The 14,898-nt window shown below is 40.9% G+C and overlaps 2 protein-coding genes across 8 annotated transcripts in view; one reads left to right on the top strand and one right to left on the bottom strand.

The window, feature by feature from the left end:
• The first annotated feature begins 7,099 nt into the window (after positions 1–7,099).
• Positions 7,100–9,915, top strand: LOC133421885 (transmembrane emp24 domain-containing protein 1-like). Its single transcript, XM_061711676.1, has 4 exons — positions 7,100–7,365; positions 8,380–8,477; positions 8,726–8,912; positions 9,497–9,915. The coding sequence occupies exons 1-4, from the start codon at positions 7,198–7,200 to the stop codon at positions 9,713–9,715; spliced, it is 672 nt and encodes a 223-aa protein (XP_061567660.1). The 5' UTR covers positions 7,100–7,197; the 3' UTR covers positions 9,716–9,915.
• A 771-nt stretch (positions 9,916–10,686) lies between these two features.
• Positions 10,687–14,898, bottom strand: part of dnm2a (dynamin 2a) — a 38,666-nt gene continuing 34,454 nt past the window's right edge. For 6 of the 7 annotated variants that reach the window (XM_061711898.1, XM_061711897.1, XM_061711899.1 and 3 more), the window contains 2 exons: positions 14,592–14,855; positions 11,781–14,290 (listed from right to left, as the gene is read on the bottom strand). In XM_061711898.1, coding sequence (XP_061567882.1) covers positions 14,218–14,290; positions 14,592–14,855 — 337 coding nt within the window. In that variant the 3' untranslated portion in view covers positions 11,781–14,217. Of the gene's footprint in view, positions 10,843–11,780; positions 14,291–14,591; positions 14,856–14,898 lie in introns of those variants that run through there. The other variant, XM_061711900.1, reaches the window with a different exon arrangement.

Here is a 14,898-nt window from a genome sequence, read left to right as displayed (position 1 = left end):
CATTGATACTGGAATATCTGGCTGTTTCATTTAGTCAAGAATGAATGAACAAAGACTTCAAATACATCTAGAAGATGGCCCTGCAAGTGAATGTCTCAGGCTGCAGAAATCAAGTGAGGAAGAAAAAAGAGAGGAAGGATGAACCGCCATGGGATCAGAAGCCCATTGATAGCATGTATCATAGACAGACTGAAGAAGTGGTTGATATTAAGAGGTTCTACAAAACGCTGGTCTGAAACGCAACAATGAGGTATTGATCATAACAGCACAAGAAAAGGCCTTGAACACAAGCAATATAGGCCACGGTGTACCACACCAGACAGGACTGCAGCTGCAGACTGCTACATTTATTGCCTTTGGTCAGTTGCATTAGTTTCATTTGGTAAACATCAGCGGCCACTTTAGTCAGCACTTACCAAGCTTTTATCTGAGGACAACCCACAGCAGGCTTCTGTGGCTTCACTGAGAGAGGAAGTAAGAGGACCTGCAGCGTTTTTGCATCAATTCCTTAATTAAAAAGAGAACAATTATGAGTGTGAAACTATATAGTGCTGATTTCGAAAAATATTTGTAAGAAATAGTTTTATATGAGTGCAGGGCCCTCCCGGGGGTTGGTAGAGGATGGCAATGCCCAGGACTGACTTAGGTAGGAGCACTGGGTGATAAAAAATGGGTAAAAAATCGGGGATAAAAATATAGCCTAAAAAAAAAAAGAAAAATCATATTAAAGGTACAAGCAGCGATGAACCGGCCCTCGCGCGTACAATTTGCACCAATTATGGTCAAGGACTCAAAACCATGACCGATGACACCACCCACGACTCTTTACGTCAAACCATTTCAAAAGTTATTGCAGAAAATAGGAACTAACACATATTGACCAATCAGAAGAAAGGACGGGGCTAATTCATGCCAATAATAATAATAATAATAAAACTTTATTTCTATAGCACATTTCATACAAGAATTGTAGCTCAAAGTGCTTTACATCAATAATAAGGCAAACAGCAAGTGCAGTTTAAATAAAGAGAAAGGTATAAATAACAATCAACATCATATCAGATCCTAGCGTTCTAATAGGTTACTTAGTTACCATAATCTCATTACAAACACACATTAAAAACATTAATCAGCATCATATCAGATCCTAGTGTTCTAATAGGTTACCTGAATTAACATAATCTCATTACGGAGTATAAATAGTGACAGTTAAAAAATGTAAAGTTTAATAATATAAAAGTTTACAAAAAATTAAACAGTAGTGCGTACAGTGCAGAGTAAGTTAAAAGTGCAAGTCGGTGCAGTAAAAACTGGAACAAGTATTTAGGGTATTTAATGATGAAGGTGGGTCAAGGTGGTGATGAAGGTGATGATCAATCAAATGCTTTGGTGTACAGATATGTTTTAAGCTGCCTTTTGAATATCTCTAAGGTGTTTGCTTCCCTGATATTTGAGGGTAGTGCACAGCTTTGGGGCATAGTTAACAAAGGCTGCATCACCAATCTTTTTATGTCTACTTCTGCTGATCTCTAATAGACCTGCATCAGATGATCGGAGTGTTCTAGCTGGTGTGTAGTTTGTTAGGGAGTTTGCAATGTAGCTTGGTCCTTGTCCATTTAGGGCTTTGTATGTGAGAAGGAGGGCCTTAAAATCAATTCTAAAAGTCACAGGTAGCCAATGTAGAGTAGCTAAGACTGGACTAATGTGTTCTCGCCTCTTGGTTTTGGTTAGTAGTCTAGCTGCAGAGTTTTGAATAAGTTGGAGTCTTTCAGTGGTTTTCTTAGGAAGACCAGTGAAGAGTGCATTGCAGTAGTCCAGTCGGCTAGATATGAACGCATGAATTAGCTTCTCAGCATCATTTTGATTTATGAATGGACAAACCTTTGCTATGTTTCTGAGGTGGAAAAAAGCTGTTTTGGTCACTTTGTTTATGTGTGAGTTGAAGTTCAAGTCTGAGTCAAGGATGACGCCAAGACTAGTTACCTCAGGTTTAATCCAGGAAGTTAAGCTTCCTAGGTTTTTAGTTAGCATCTCTCTCTTTGATTTGGGACCAACTAGAAGAACTTCAGTTTTATCTTCATTTAGTTTGAGGAAATTTGCATTCATCCATTTATTTATTGCCAACAAGCAGTTGGTAATGTAATTAATTGCTGTTGTATCGTTTGGTTCAGCGGATATGTACAATTGTGTGTCGTCTGCATAGCTATGGAAATCTACATTATATTCTCTAATGATGTCACCAAGTGGTAACATATATAGAGAGAAGAGTAATGGACCTAAACAGCTCCCTTGTGCAACCCCATAGCAACTTTCATGTCTCTCTGATACATTGTTTCCCAGACTAACATAAAACTTCCTTCCTCTGATATATGTCTTGAGCCAGTTCAATACACAATCAGAGAACCCAATATGCTTTTCAAGTCGATTGATTAAAATGTCATGATCAATAGTATCAAAAGCAGCACTGAGATCCAATAAGATAAGGATGGAGACTTTATTTGCATTTGAATTTAGTCTGAGATCACTAATTAATTTTGTTAGAGCCGTTTCAGTACTGTGATATTTTCTGAAACCCGACTGAAAGATTTCTAAAATGTTATTTTCAATTAGGAATGAGTTTAGTTGGATTGAGACAATCTTTTCTAGCACTTTACTAATGAATGGAAGATTTGATATCGGTCTATAATTTGTTAGTATATTATTATCTAGTTTGGGTTTCTTTAGTATAGGCTTTACAACAGCTGTTTTAAAGCTTTCTGGGAAAACACCCGTTCTAAGGGATGTGTTTATAATTTCCAGTACCGGGCTTGAGATACTATCAAACACTCGCTTGAAAAACATTGTGGGTATCGGATCGACATCTGATGTGGTTGAATTGCACTGAGTGACCGTTTTGCATAATTCACTCATTGTGATACAAGTGAATTTACTCATGGTTACATTGCAGGGTCTATCAATAGTGATATCCGTTACACCTCCAGTACTAGTAATGTTATCCCTGATCATAGTTATCTTGTTCTTAAAGAATTGAGCCAGTTCTTCACACAAGGCAGTAGAGGATAGTGGGGGGGCAGGGACAGTGTTTAGTAGCTGATCAATAGTGGAGAAGAGAACTCTGGAATTTCCAGCATTGTCTGTAATAATATTGGAAAAATATGTTTTTCTGGCTAGGCGAATGATTCTGTTATAGGAGGTTAGTGCATCTTTGTAGATGTCATAATGAGTAGTGGAATTAGTTTTTTTTTCCATTTTCTCTCTGCTACACGGCATTTTCTTTTTGCTTCACTAACGTTATTTATTTTCAGCCATGGGGAGGTTCTATTTGACAATTTCTTTTGTTTAGTTTTCAATGGGGCAACAGAATCTAACACTGATGATAGAGCATTATTGAGATTCTCTACCATTTCGTTAAGGGAACATTCATGATTTGGCTTATAGAGAGTCATTTCTTGTGAGAAATTTTCCACAGCTTTATCATCTAGATATCTTTTTTGGATTAGGAATTGTTTTTTGGTATTTGTTATGCTGGTTAAGATGGTTACATCAAAGAGAATACAGTGGTGATCAGAGAGTGGTAAATCTGTTACTGAAACATTATTGATGTTCAGTCCAGTTGTTATCACTAAATCCAGTGTGTTTCCTTGCCGGTGAGTTGAATCTGTTATGTGTTGAGTTAGATTGAAGCTATCTAGAAGATTTAAAAGCTCAACAGTTTTTGGGTCTGCTTTTTTATTTACGTGAATATTGAGGTCCCCGTTTAGAACTATTTTGTCATATCTTGTGACACATATTGATAGTAGTTCAGACATTTCCTGTAAAAATATTGGTGAATACTTGGGTGGCCGATATATTATGACAAGTAGTATTTGTTCAGTTGTGAGTTCAGTAGCAAGATATTCAATTGCTGTGTATTTACCCATGTCAATGATTTTGAACAACAGTTTTGATGAGAAGATAACTGCGACTCCTCCTCCTCTTTTTGATTTCCTAGATACTTGATGAAAGCTATAGTTTGGCGGGCAAGCTTCTATCATTGTTGCCGTTGCCGTATCATCGTTTAACCAAGTTTCTGTTAGACTTATGCAGTCTAAGTTGTTATCCTTAATCAGTTCATTAACTAGAAAGGTTTTGTTATTCAGTGATCTAACATTTAGGAGGGCCAGTTTCATCTGCTGGGCATTTTGAGATGGGACAGGAGGAGATATTTTAGTAGGAGAGACATGTACAGTTTTAAGACTTCTAGGACGTATTTCATGTATTTTGTAGTTGTGACCATGCATTTTACCATGCCATTTGCTGTTAATGATGACCGGTATGTTAGATGAAATAGCATGGCGACTGTCCTAATGGTGTTTTCCTCGCTGGATGTCCATATCATTGACGAAAACCGTCAGGGGGATAGAGGTCTGAGCAGTCTCAGTAACCTTGCTGTGGGCGGTTTGGGATGCGTCCGTTGGGGCTTTCTCCAGAAACAGCGCTTGGTTGCAATTTAGGTTAGCGTTCACAGAGTTCAGTGCCCCAATGGCTCTTCCCACTTCCAGTCCCTTTGCGGTGGTCAGGAGTGCGTGGCTGATGTTTGCTGTTAGTAGCCTTGAACCTCTATGGTTTGGATGGAGTCCATCAGCTTGAAAACGGTCTGCAGAGTTCCAAAAAATATTGAAGTTGTCAATAAATCTCAAAGTGTAAGTTTGACAGACAGACGCTAGCCAGGTGTTGAAAGATAGTAGTCTGCTAAAAACTTCTTTTCCTCTTCGAAAACATGCAATCGGTCCACTGATGGATACATCTCGAAAACTGCGGAGTGCGTTCAGAAGCTGGGTGAACTGGTATTTAAGTATCTCAGTGCCGGTCTTTTTGTGCAGGATATCAAAAGAGCCAGCGTGGATGACAATCTTGGAGTCACTTGACTTGTTGTTTAGGAGTGTTGGTAGTGTTGACGTCAGCTCTTCAATGGATGTGTTGGAAAGACAGATGTTCTCAGTCTTAGCCAGTCTCACATGCTTTGTCATGGCGTCCCCAATCAGTATGGTGTCCACCTGTGGCATCGTGTTCTCAGTCGCCACGTCACCATTTGTGTCATCAGTAGCTGTGGGGCCTATGTTTGGGTTAGTAGCATAACGTCCTTGAAAGGTCTTAGTGCCAATGCTAGCAGTATTAGCTACTGGTGGTCTGATAGCATTTGCCCCGCTAGCGTTAGCTTCTGTGCTAGTGACGTTAGCGATGTTAGCTTCTGTACTAGGGTTAGCTGCTGTGCTGCTGGTAGCGGCAGTAGCAGTTCCCCTGTCCGTATTAGCTGCTGAGCTACTATTAGCAACATTAGCTTCCCTGCTAGTATAATGAGCTGTGGCAGAGTACCTGCGGTTGATAACCCGAGAGGGCGATGGTGTAAAATTAACATTACCCGGGCGGAGCTGAGCAGGACGTGTCAGCGTTGGTACAGTGCATGTCGATGGGACGGGAGTTTCCTCTAATTCAGCCCCTCCAGTGCTGCGCTGGCGCTTAGCTTTAGGTAGAGTTGTGTTTGAAACTTCTTGAATGGTCATGAGAGGTCCGTAGCTGTTTTGGAGTTGAATGGGGGGAGACAGAATGCAGGACGAGTTCCTTACTCGTTTCGATCGCTTAGGTCGGATCCATGCTCGGTGTGGTGTGGACGCAGTGAGGGCCGGCCATTCCTTCTCATCAAGCCCCCCAGAAGCCTCAGGATAGTCTGGTGGAGATTTAGGCCTACCGGAGTTTGGACTAGAAACGAAAGAGTTGATGAATTGCTCATTTTCGTGGATGGAATAAAGTGTAGATATCCGGGATTCTAACTCCGTGATTTTAGTTCTCAGGTCACGACAGCTAACGCAGTCCGTTTGTTTCATAGTCAGTTGCAATTTCTTTGTTTCAAGAAGAGAGACACAGCTTGTGATTTCACCGGTGGTGGATGGAGCTCCTGAAGCCAGGGCCTGGAGCCTGGTGGAGCTGGCCGCTGCTGCTGCTGGCCCGGTGGTGGAAGCTGCTGCTGGCCCGGTGGTGGAAGTTACTGCTGGCCCGGTGGTGGAAGCCACCGCAGCTGCTGCTGGCCCGGTGGTGGTAGCCGCCGCTGCTACTGCTGGCCCGTTGGTGGTAATCTCTGCTGTTCAGGTGCTCTGTTTAGCTTCGTCTCATCTCAGACGGCTATTGTAGAGTTTTTAGTTAACAATAAAATCAAATAAAATCACTTAGAAAATAGAATCAATCAAATAAAAATGTGAATCCAAGGAGAGACACAAACAATTGCTGCACCAGCGGCCATCAATGAAGGTCAAGGACTCAAAACCGAGTCCGATGACACCACCCACGACTCTTTATGTCAAACCATTCCAAAGTTATGCCAGATAGGAACTATCAAATATCAAACAATCAGATCAGGGGGGATGCACGCTTTTTGGCTATGGCTTTGGCGTTTGGCTTTTGTCTATCGTCGCGACAGTAGGCTTTTGACTGATAAAATAATGCCCATTGTCGCAGGATCGAGACGCACATTTTGATGTATAACACACCTGGGTGCACGTTACGGTCGAAGCGGCCGAAGAAATGGCATAAATTGCGCCAAAATTACACGATTAATTCAGAATGGCCGACTTCCTGCTCGGTTTTCGGCCATGGCGCCAAGAGACTTTTCTTTAAGTTGCGACATGATACAGGTGTGTACCGATTTTCGTACATGTACGTCAAACCGTATCGTGGGGCTTGAGACACAAAGTTTTCTAGGGGGCGCTGTTGAGCCATTTTGCCACGCCCATTAATGCAAACCATTAAATATCAAATTTTTTCGCCAGGCCTGGCTTGCGTGCAAAAGTTGGTGACTTTTGGGGCACGATTAGGGGGGGGCAAAAAGGCCCTCATTTCGTCGGAAGAAAAATAAAAACGAGGAAAATAAAAATAAAAATAAAAACGAGGAAAATAAAAATAAAAATAAAAATAAAAACGAGAACTCCTACAGATACAATAGGGCCTTCGCACTGTAAGTGCTCGGGCCCTAATTGATGAACACGATGATTGTGTTGCAGCCTGGCATGAGTTCAGTGCGAGTGTGAAATCCAGGCAGCAGAGCTGCTGCAGACTGAGCTTTGACCCCCAGACTCTTCGTGGTTCAGCCGTCGGGATCTGCTGCAGCTGCAGGGAGCTGGGATTCTGCACACAGAGGAAAAGTGGACTGTTGACCGAAGCGTGATGTGTGCACGACTCTGTTTGATGACATATTTAACTCTGATTGTCAGCTTGACTTTAGGTTTGGAGCCAAACAAAAAAATGGAGTTTACGTTTGTATTACCTGCTGGCAGCACTGAGTGCTTTTTCCAACCAACCGCAAAGGACGACAGCATGGAAGTTGAATACCAGGTAAATAAAATATACATCGTTATTATTATTAGGTTTTCTTATTAATTCATTTATTTTGTATGTTTGTGCTTGAAATATAATGTTATAGGTTTAGAAATAATTTGAAACTTAACAAGTGAACAGGCTGGACTTTGCTCTTCCTGACAGAGACAGAAGTAAATCATTATGATACTTAAGATAATTCTTGCACCAGGACGTTTGGGGATTGTTTGTCTGGGGAGTAAAAAGGAGTAATAGCTTGTGGGAAGTTGCCCTGACAACACAATACACCCACAGTGATGTGCAGTAGTCAACATTTGAAGTGAATCAAAAACACATGTTATGCAGGAATATTCTTACTACAACTTTGATGAAATATTTTTGATCTACCGGTACTTCAAATGTTGACTAATGTGACACATGGAAAGTAAACTCATATTCTCTGTGTGTGGTTTTGTGTTTATGCACACACACTGGTGTGCTTACAGTTGTAGATATGGCCTCAGTCATTTGCATCAGTCATTTGCATTGCTTCACCACCGTCACGTCACACCAGTTATCATGCTACCTGTTTTAGTGCAAAGTTCTTGCTGCACCCTTTGATGCAGCAACAACTGACTCAGAGAAGATTTGCATGATCTGTGGGCCACTGTAAACTTTGAAAGCAGCGAGTGGAGCTGTGCTTTCACACAATCTGGGGGGGGGGAATGATCATGTGAGGCATGTATGAAAACACTATGCATCAAACCTCCCCAAATGTCTAATGTCTAATGACCAAAATGAAGCCGTAAGAAAGTCACAAACTTCCTCTCAGTGGGACACTGTCACACAACAGAAGATCACGTGAGCAGGTTGTTATTCGGTTCACTATCAGACCTTAAATTTGAGTTTCAGGTGGCTGCTGCACACGAGTAAAGCCTCAGCCGTCAACTGCATATCTGCATGAAAATGAAAAGATAACCGCTGATATGTGTATCTGTGGCTTGACGCATGTGTGAGCACCGTTACTGACTGCAGTCCCTGTTGTGTTTACAGGTGATAGCAGGGTCAGGTCTGGACGTTGGGTTGGCCATCATCTCACCTAGCGGATACCGGGTGATCTCTGACTTCAGGACGTCTAATGGCATCCACATGTGGGTCACCTAAACTCCTCTGACATAATCCTTTCATTATTATGCAAAGTAGTTTTTGTGTGTTGCCTTGTTTATACTTTACTTAAACTAAAAAAGGACTCAATTTTAGATGATCCAGCGCAAATGCATTAAAAAAAGAGCTGGTGAAGTAAAAAAGCAGATTGCACACATTAGAATAAACAGGAAATGCATGAAACAAGTGAGGAATCCACTGCTTTACTGTGATGTTTTTTCTCCCCCTTTTGTAGGGTGGATCCCACAGAGGATGGAGACTACCGGTTGTGTTTTGACAACAGCTTCAGCAAACTCTCTCAGAAGATGGTGTTTTTCGAGGTTATCCTAAAAAGCCAGAGCAACACGGACGGAGGCCGGGATGAGTGGGCGGATATCGCTTTGACAGACGGCATGTTAGACTACGAAGTGGACGACATCAGGGTCAGAGGGAAACCAAAATACTTAATCTCTTTCATAGTCAATTCTCAGCCATACAGGACTGTCTCAGAAAATTAGAATATTGTGATAAAGTTCTTTATTTTCTGTAATGCAATTAAAAAAACGAAAATGTCATACATTCTGGATTCATTACAAATCATCTGAAATATTGCAAGCCTTTTATTATTTTAATATTGCTGATTATGGATTACAGTTTAAGATTAAGATTCCCAGAATATTCAAATTTTTTGAGATAGGATATTTGAGTTTTCTTAAGCTGTAAACCATGATCAGCAATATTAAAATAATAAAAGGCTTGCAATATTTCAGTTGATTTGTAATGAATCCAGAATGTATGACATTTTTGTTTTTGTAATTGCATTACAGAAAATCACAATATTCTAATTTTCTGAGACAGTCCTGTATATCACTTAGTTAGGTGAAAAGAACATTTTGCAGATTAGAGTAAAAAAAAATGAAAAACTAAGTTGATTTGATCAAACTGCAACACTGTTGTTGATCTGAGGTCTGAAAAAAAAACAAAAAAAATCATGACTGCACGTGACATGATGGTACTCCTCTTTCAGGCAAGATTGGACTTTGTGTACGAGCACCTGGAGAGGAGCCGGCAGGTCCAGGCCGTGCTGCGGGCCTTTGAGGCCCGAGACCGCTACCTCCTAGAGGACAACCTGTGGCGAGTTTCCTTCTGGTCCTGCTTGAATCTGGCTGTCATGCTTACTGTCGCCGTTGCTCAGATTTACACACTCCGACGCTTCTTTGATGACACCAAGAAAGTCCGCACGTGACAACGGAACTGTTTCATTGCCTCTACCCATCGCTGAGGTGACCTTGATGACTTGAGTGACAGCTATGAGCTGAATTTAAAGGGACGTTTGACATTTTTAATCACTGGTTCATGTTGTTATTGAAAGGAAAAAACTGTTTTCATAAATTATACTTGAAATGAACCTGCAGTGCAATAGTATGTGGACACAGATATACTGGACTAGTACCGGTATATAATATAAACAAACACACATTCAAGGAAAATGTTACTTACAAACACAGCCCTTTGACAGTCTAGAAAGCCACATCAGTTCTCACTTAAATGTTCTTTAATTGAATTTTAGGCAGTTGCATCCAAGAGTCTGGGTTCTCTGTTATAAAACCAGCAGCTAAAACAAACCAAAATATGATCAGACTGACTTGATAACTGTCTATATTCTATTATATATATATATTTTAAAGACATGCATCACACACATCTAAATTATGAACGGGAATAACAGAAATGCAATTGCACAATCATAATTTTAATATTCCTGATTAGGTTACAGAAGTTAAATAAAAAGGAAAAAAAAACACATTCTAAGCAGCAAAAGGTAGTTTTGGCTAAAATATTGAATTCCTTGCCATTACAGTTCAAATAGACAGTAAGAGAGACAAAACTTTATGTCCCTTTATTGTTTGACACTGACTTATTTTTTGTGTATGTCATTAATCCCATCGTGCAATACTCGACAACTTGAAAGGCTTTTTTTGTCTCACAGCACAAAGAACTAAAATAACAGTAAAAATGATTTGATTAAACTTTGTTTTTGACATGGCACTTCATCATTTCCATCCCACAGAATATCAAATAAAGATTGCTTGCATATTTACATTTTTTAATCATTACTTATTTAAAAAAAATTTATTGCCACATTCTTAGTACCCAGAAGGATTTATTACAGATTACAGAATAAAATAATTTAATTTTGTTCCAAGTTTAACCCCTATTAGCCAGGATCCTTGCGCTGTGATGTCTGTATCACCATATAATTGAACAAACGAGTAAAACGTGTAGTTTTTCAGATTTTGCCGTCATGGATGGGAGTCACGTCCACTGCCTGCAGGTCGGGGTCACCACTGGTTTCGACGGGGAGCCGGGCGCCTGTTCAGAAACAATCAACCAATGTTAATCTCTCGAACTCTGACTTGCGGTGCAGAATTGCTTCCGACAGGTAAATACAACAGGATCGGATCATCAGGAGGGGCTGCTCTGTTTAAACATGTCAACTGGAAGATAAATGCATGAACCCAAATTCCTTAATCCTGCCGCTGATGGAGAATAAAACTTGAGCCTCATTTTGACACCAACCTCAAATGTCATGACTAGAACTTTTTTTTGAGAAGAGGCTGAAGAGGGACTTTCCAATCCTTGCTTTTCACCCCCCTTAAAATAAAAAAAAAACGAAACACAAAAAAACACATTTCCTGTAAATTTTCAGGTTTAATCTTAGTAAAACAAGTTCTTTCGGGGTTTCCCTTTTCAGGGGTTGCCCCAGCGGATCACCACGTCTCTCGTATTGATCAGACCTTGGTTTTTCATTGGATGACCCTCCTAGAGGAGATGGGATCAATGCGGGGTGTGATGACAACCACCCCACCATGTTTTATGCAGGAATACTTAGATGTGACCATTTTCCTCTGAGATAGACAGACTCACACACAGATGTTGCATTAAATCTATTTCAGTTCAGCGGCAAATGACAATGAAAGCCCAAGAGGTTTTTAAAAGAGGGGTGATTTATTTTTATGAACATTAAGAGTGCAGCTGTAAAAGCTTACTCTCATAGGATCTACAATATTTCTTAGTCAATTTAGCAAAAGTGGATATATAATGAGTCTGAATGTCCTTAACCCATTAACTTTTGCTACTATAGTTGCCACGGGAACATGAGAGGGTTTGGTAGTGTATTTTAGTTCAGACACAGACAAAGAGGAGATTAAAAAAAAAAAAAAAAAAGAAGTACCGGTAGGAGGTTGTCTATACTATTAGGAGAGATATTGAGGAAAGAAGTGCATCACACAAGACACAGAGACACCAACCACCAGAGCCAGTCCCTTTATTGTACACAACACCTCTTTATTTATTCCATTTCTAAATCAGTTCATGTTTTATTCAATCAATTAATTACTACAGAGGCACTTGACAAGGGTTTGCAAAACAAGACTTTTGAAGGTTAGTTTCCAACCTCTTCTTCACAATTCAGAGAAGGGAGGGAAACAGGAAGGAGAGAGTACAAAAGGAGACACGCAGCATTCCCGCAGGCCCATGTGTGACAAAGGCATTTACAGTCTAATCTTCCCAAGACAAGGCTGAAGTGACAGGCACAAAGAACGTCAACAAACTCTGCAGAACAGGTTATATCAGATTTACTACTAAATTTAGTTGAGCGTGAGTTTGTGAAAAATGTAATGCTAAAAAGGCCACGATTGTATCACTTTTGGCTGTTTTTAGAATCAAATTATCTCTTCTAGCTTTGTCACTCAGCAAGTCCTGGAAACAAATAAGATAAAAATAACAAAAAAGCACATTCTGTCTTGAGGCTACAGTTTTGAACTTCACCGAATTGTCAATTTGTTGTTTTTTTGTTTTTTTTTTGGTTTAATTGTAATTGTCAGGTTGTCTGTATCCTCTTACCTGAGGAAAGTCGAGGCTGTTTCTCTAGACAGGATGTGAGTTTATACACCACAACTCCCACCAGAACTGATCAAACCAAAAGCAGAAGAAAAACATTCAAGTAACCCATCATTACTGTCGCCTGACCCACATCCCTCCCCCCAAACATCTGAGGATGTTCATGAGAAACAGATTTTAATGGCTTAAAAAAAACAAAACTAAATGCAATCCAAAGATATTTATCAGCAAATCATCACAGCTGTGTATCAAAACCCAAGTGCACTCCCAATACAGTCTAACAGCCAACCCCTGCAGCAGAAACCCCATAATAATTCAGCAAAAGCTAGGAAACTGGATAAAATAATGTTGTCCAGAGCTGATACAACTGCTACCAAAAACATGAAAAGACATGAGAAATGCCCAGATTATAAATAAAGTATGACCAATATTTCCCCCCTCCACAGAATTTAAATAAATGATAAGACAGGGGTTAGTGACTCCTCATTTCAAAACTACAGTTGCATTTCGACAGGCTGGGCTTTGATTACTACTGATATTATGCATCTGCAATGAATTGAAACATGAGCCAAATCCCAGTGTAGGCGAGCTATATACAATGATATTTTTAATGCATGGAAGCAGATATGATAGCAGTAATAATAATAATAATGATAAAAGGTATTTGAAAAGCTCACAGAGTCAATCTTCATACTCTAAAACCCAAATGTGTCATCTAAACACCCGGCACCACCCACCCAGTTCTGTACAACTATCCAACTGCACTGTGCATGTTGCTCTACGGGAATAAACTAATCCAGACAATATAGAGTCTACTCAAACCTAACTGGAGTTGAGCTGAGAGTAAACGGGCTAACAGTCATACTTGAACATCTGAGAATTAGTGGACTTCTCAGCAAGTCCAGACAGCCTTGAGTCTGTCTTCTCTTTCCCTCTCCAGGGTGTTTGTGCATAGTCTTCAGGTAAACTGACCACAACGACCCTGTTCTGAGTGGATTCCTGTAAGGCTAGATGGTTAGAAGTGCATGGATTACAAATGTCAATCTAGTTGATGCCGCGTCATCGTTGAAGTGTGATCCGCAGACGGGGAAGCTGACGATCTTCTCTCAGAGTCATGTGACCCCCGTCCTGCGTCTTTTATATGCTTCGTCTCTGCTGCTATTAGAAATCCATTTAAAGCTACATTTATAACGGTCATTAAAAAACGACTCACTCAAATAAAATAACACAAGAAAAAAAATTATATATTTATATAATTGACATCACCAAAAAAAAAAAAAAAAAAAAACTGTTGATGTTAAGCTGTTGTTTTTCATTATGAAATGATTGGGGACGTGGAAACCCAGTGAAACGTGACAACAGGTGACACAAAGTGCCTGGGCCTTCCTAGAAAGGAGGCAGCGGGGGGGGCTGTTCCAGTTAATAAGTTAATAATAACGTAAGTAATAAAACACTGGGAACGTTGGAAAATAATAGAAAAGTAACTGTTTAGGAAACAGACCAGCTATGACAAAAAAAAAAAAAAAAACCTGCATTGGAAACATCATCATCCACCGCTGGAAGCAACAATGCCTCACCGAAATCACCTGGGTTTTTGTTTTCCAGAGCTGTCAACTGTAATATTCAAGTGGTTATGGGCTTTCTTTCCTTTCTGTGCACTTAAATGGAAAGTATTAGCAGCTTATTAACATTGCATGATAAAACGTATCGATGTGGCTGGAAGATTTACGTTATGCATCACTCTAAGTCAGCCCTTCCCCCTTGAACGCCTGCCACCGGCCAACAGTGCGCAGATACCGACACCCACACAGAGACACACACGCCTAGGTGGGCTCGGCCACAGCTCTAGTCTAGCAGGGAAGGCTCAGCAGGGCGGATAATGGTGGGCCGGTGAGACGGAGCACCAGGGGGTCTTCGACTGAAATGAGGAGAGAAGATAAAAGGAGTGAGATATGCCCACAAAGAGAACGATGAAACCAAACATCCCAACAGAGACAGAAAATAGAAGGTGATGATGACAGAGTGAGGAAGATGAAACCAAATATTATGAAGGCAGCAGAAAGTGAGAGAGAGAAATTATAAACAATGCCTGCAAGCTTTGAGAGAAACAGGCATTTCGACATGAGATGTTGCTGACATTATTATACAAATACGGTACGATATTATCAGCTAATTTATGCTTCAGGCAGTGCTCTTGGTGTGATTAAAGGTGACCGTACCTGGGCACGCCGGGTGGGACGCGGGCTGGTCGTGACGGGATCTGTGGTGGTGCGTTGAAGGAATCCTGATGGCTGTTGAAGGCGTTCATGGGCGGGCCCGGGCGCGAGGGGATGGGAGGGGCACCGAAGGCTGGAGACGGGTTGAGTGGAGCTCCGAAGACGGGAGAAGGGTTCATGGGAGGTCCTGGTGTCGGGCCCCGGACAGCAGGCGGACGGCTGGGGGGCTGAGCAGCCGCAGGAGCCGGTCTGCGCTGAGGGGTCGGGCTGAGAGACAGGGATTCAAAATTAAACTACCATGACGGCCGTA

This window comes from Cololabis saira, chromosome 21, assembly GCF_033807715.1.
Source record: "Cololabis saira isolate AMF1-May2022 chromosome 21, fColSai1.1, whole genome shotgun sequence".
NCBI classification, from domain to species: domain Eukaryota; kingdom Metazoa; phylum Chordata; class Actinopteri; order Beloniformes; family Belonidae; genus Cololabis; species Cololabis saira.
Note: the sequence above shows the minus strand (reverse complement) of the source record. Positions and strands in the feature narration are given on the sequence as shown.

Bases quoted from the DNA above. Each gene is read 5' to 3' on its own strand.
- LOC133421885 (XM_061711676.1), top strand. From the start codon at position 7,198: ATGTGTGCACGACTCTGTTTGATGACATATTTAACTCTGATTGTCAGC. The intron at 7,366-8,379 runs GTAAATAAAATA...TTGTGTTTACAG, and splicing joins GCATGGAAGTTGAATACCAG to GTGATAGCAGGGTCAGGTCT. The intron at 8,913-9,496 runs GTCAGAGGGAAA...CTCCTCTTTCAG, and splicing joins ACGAAGTGGACGACATCAGG to GCAAGATTGGACTTTGTGTA.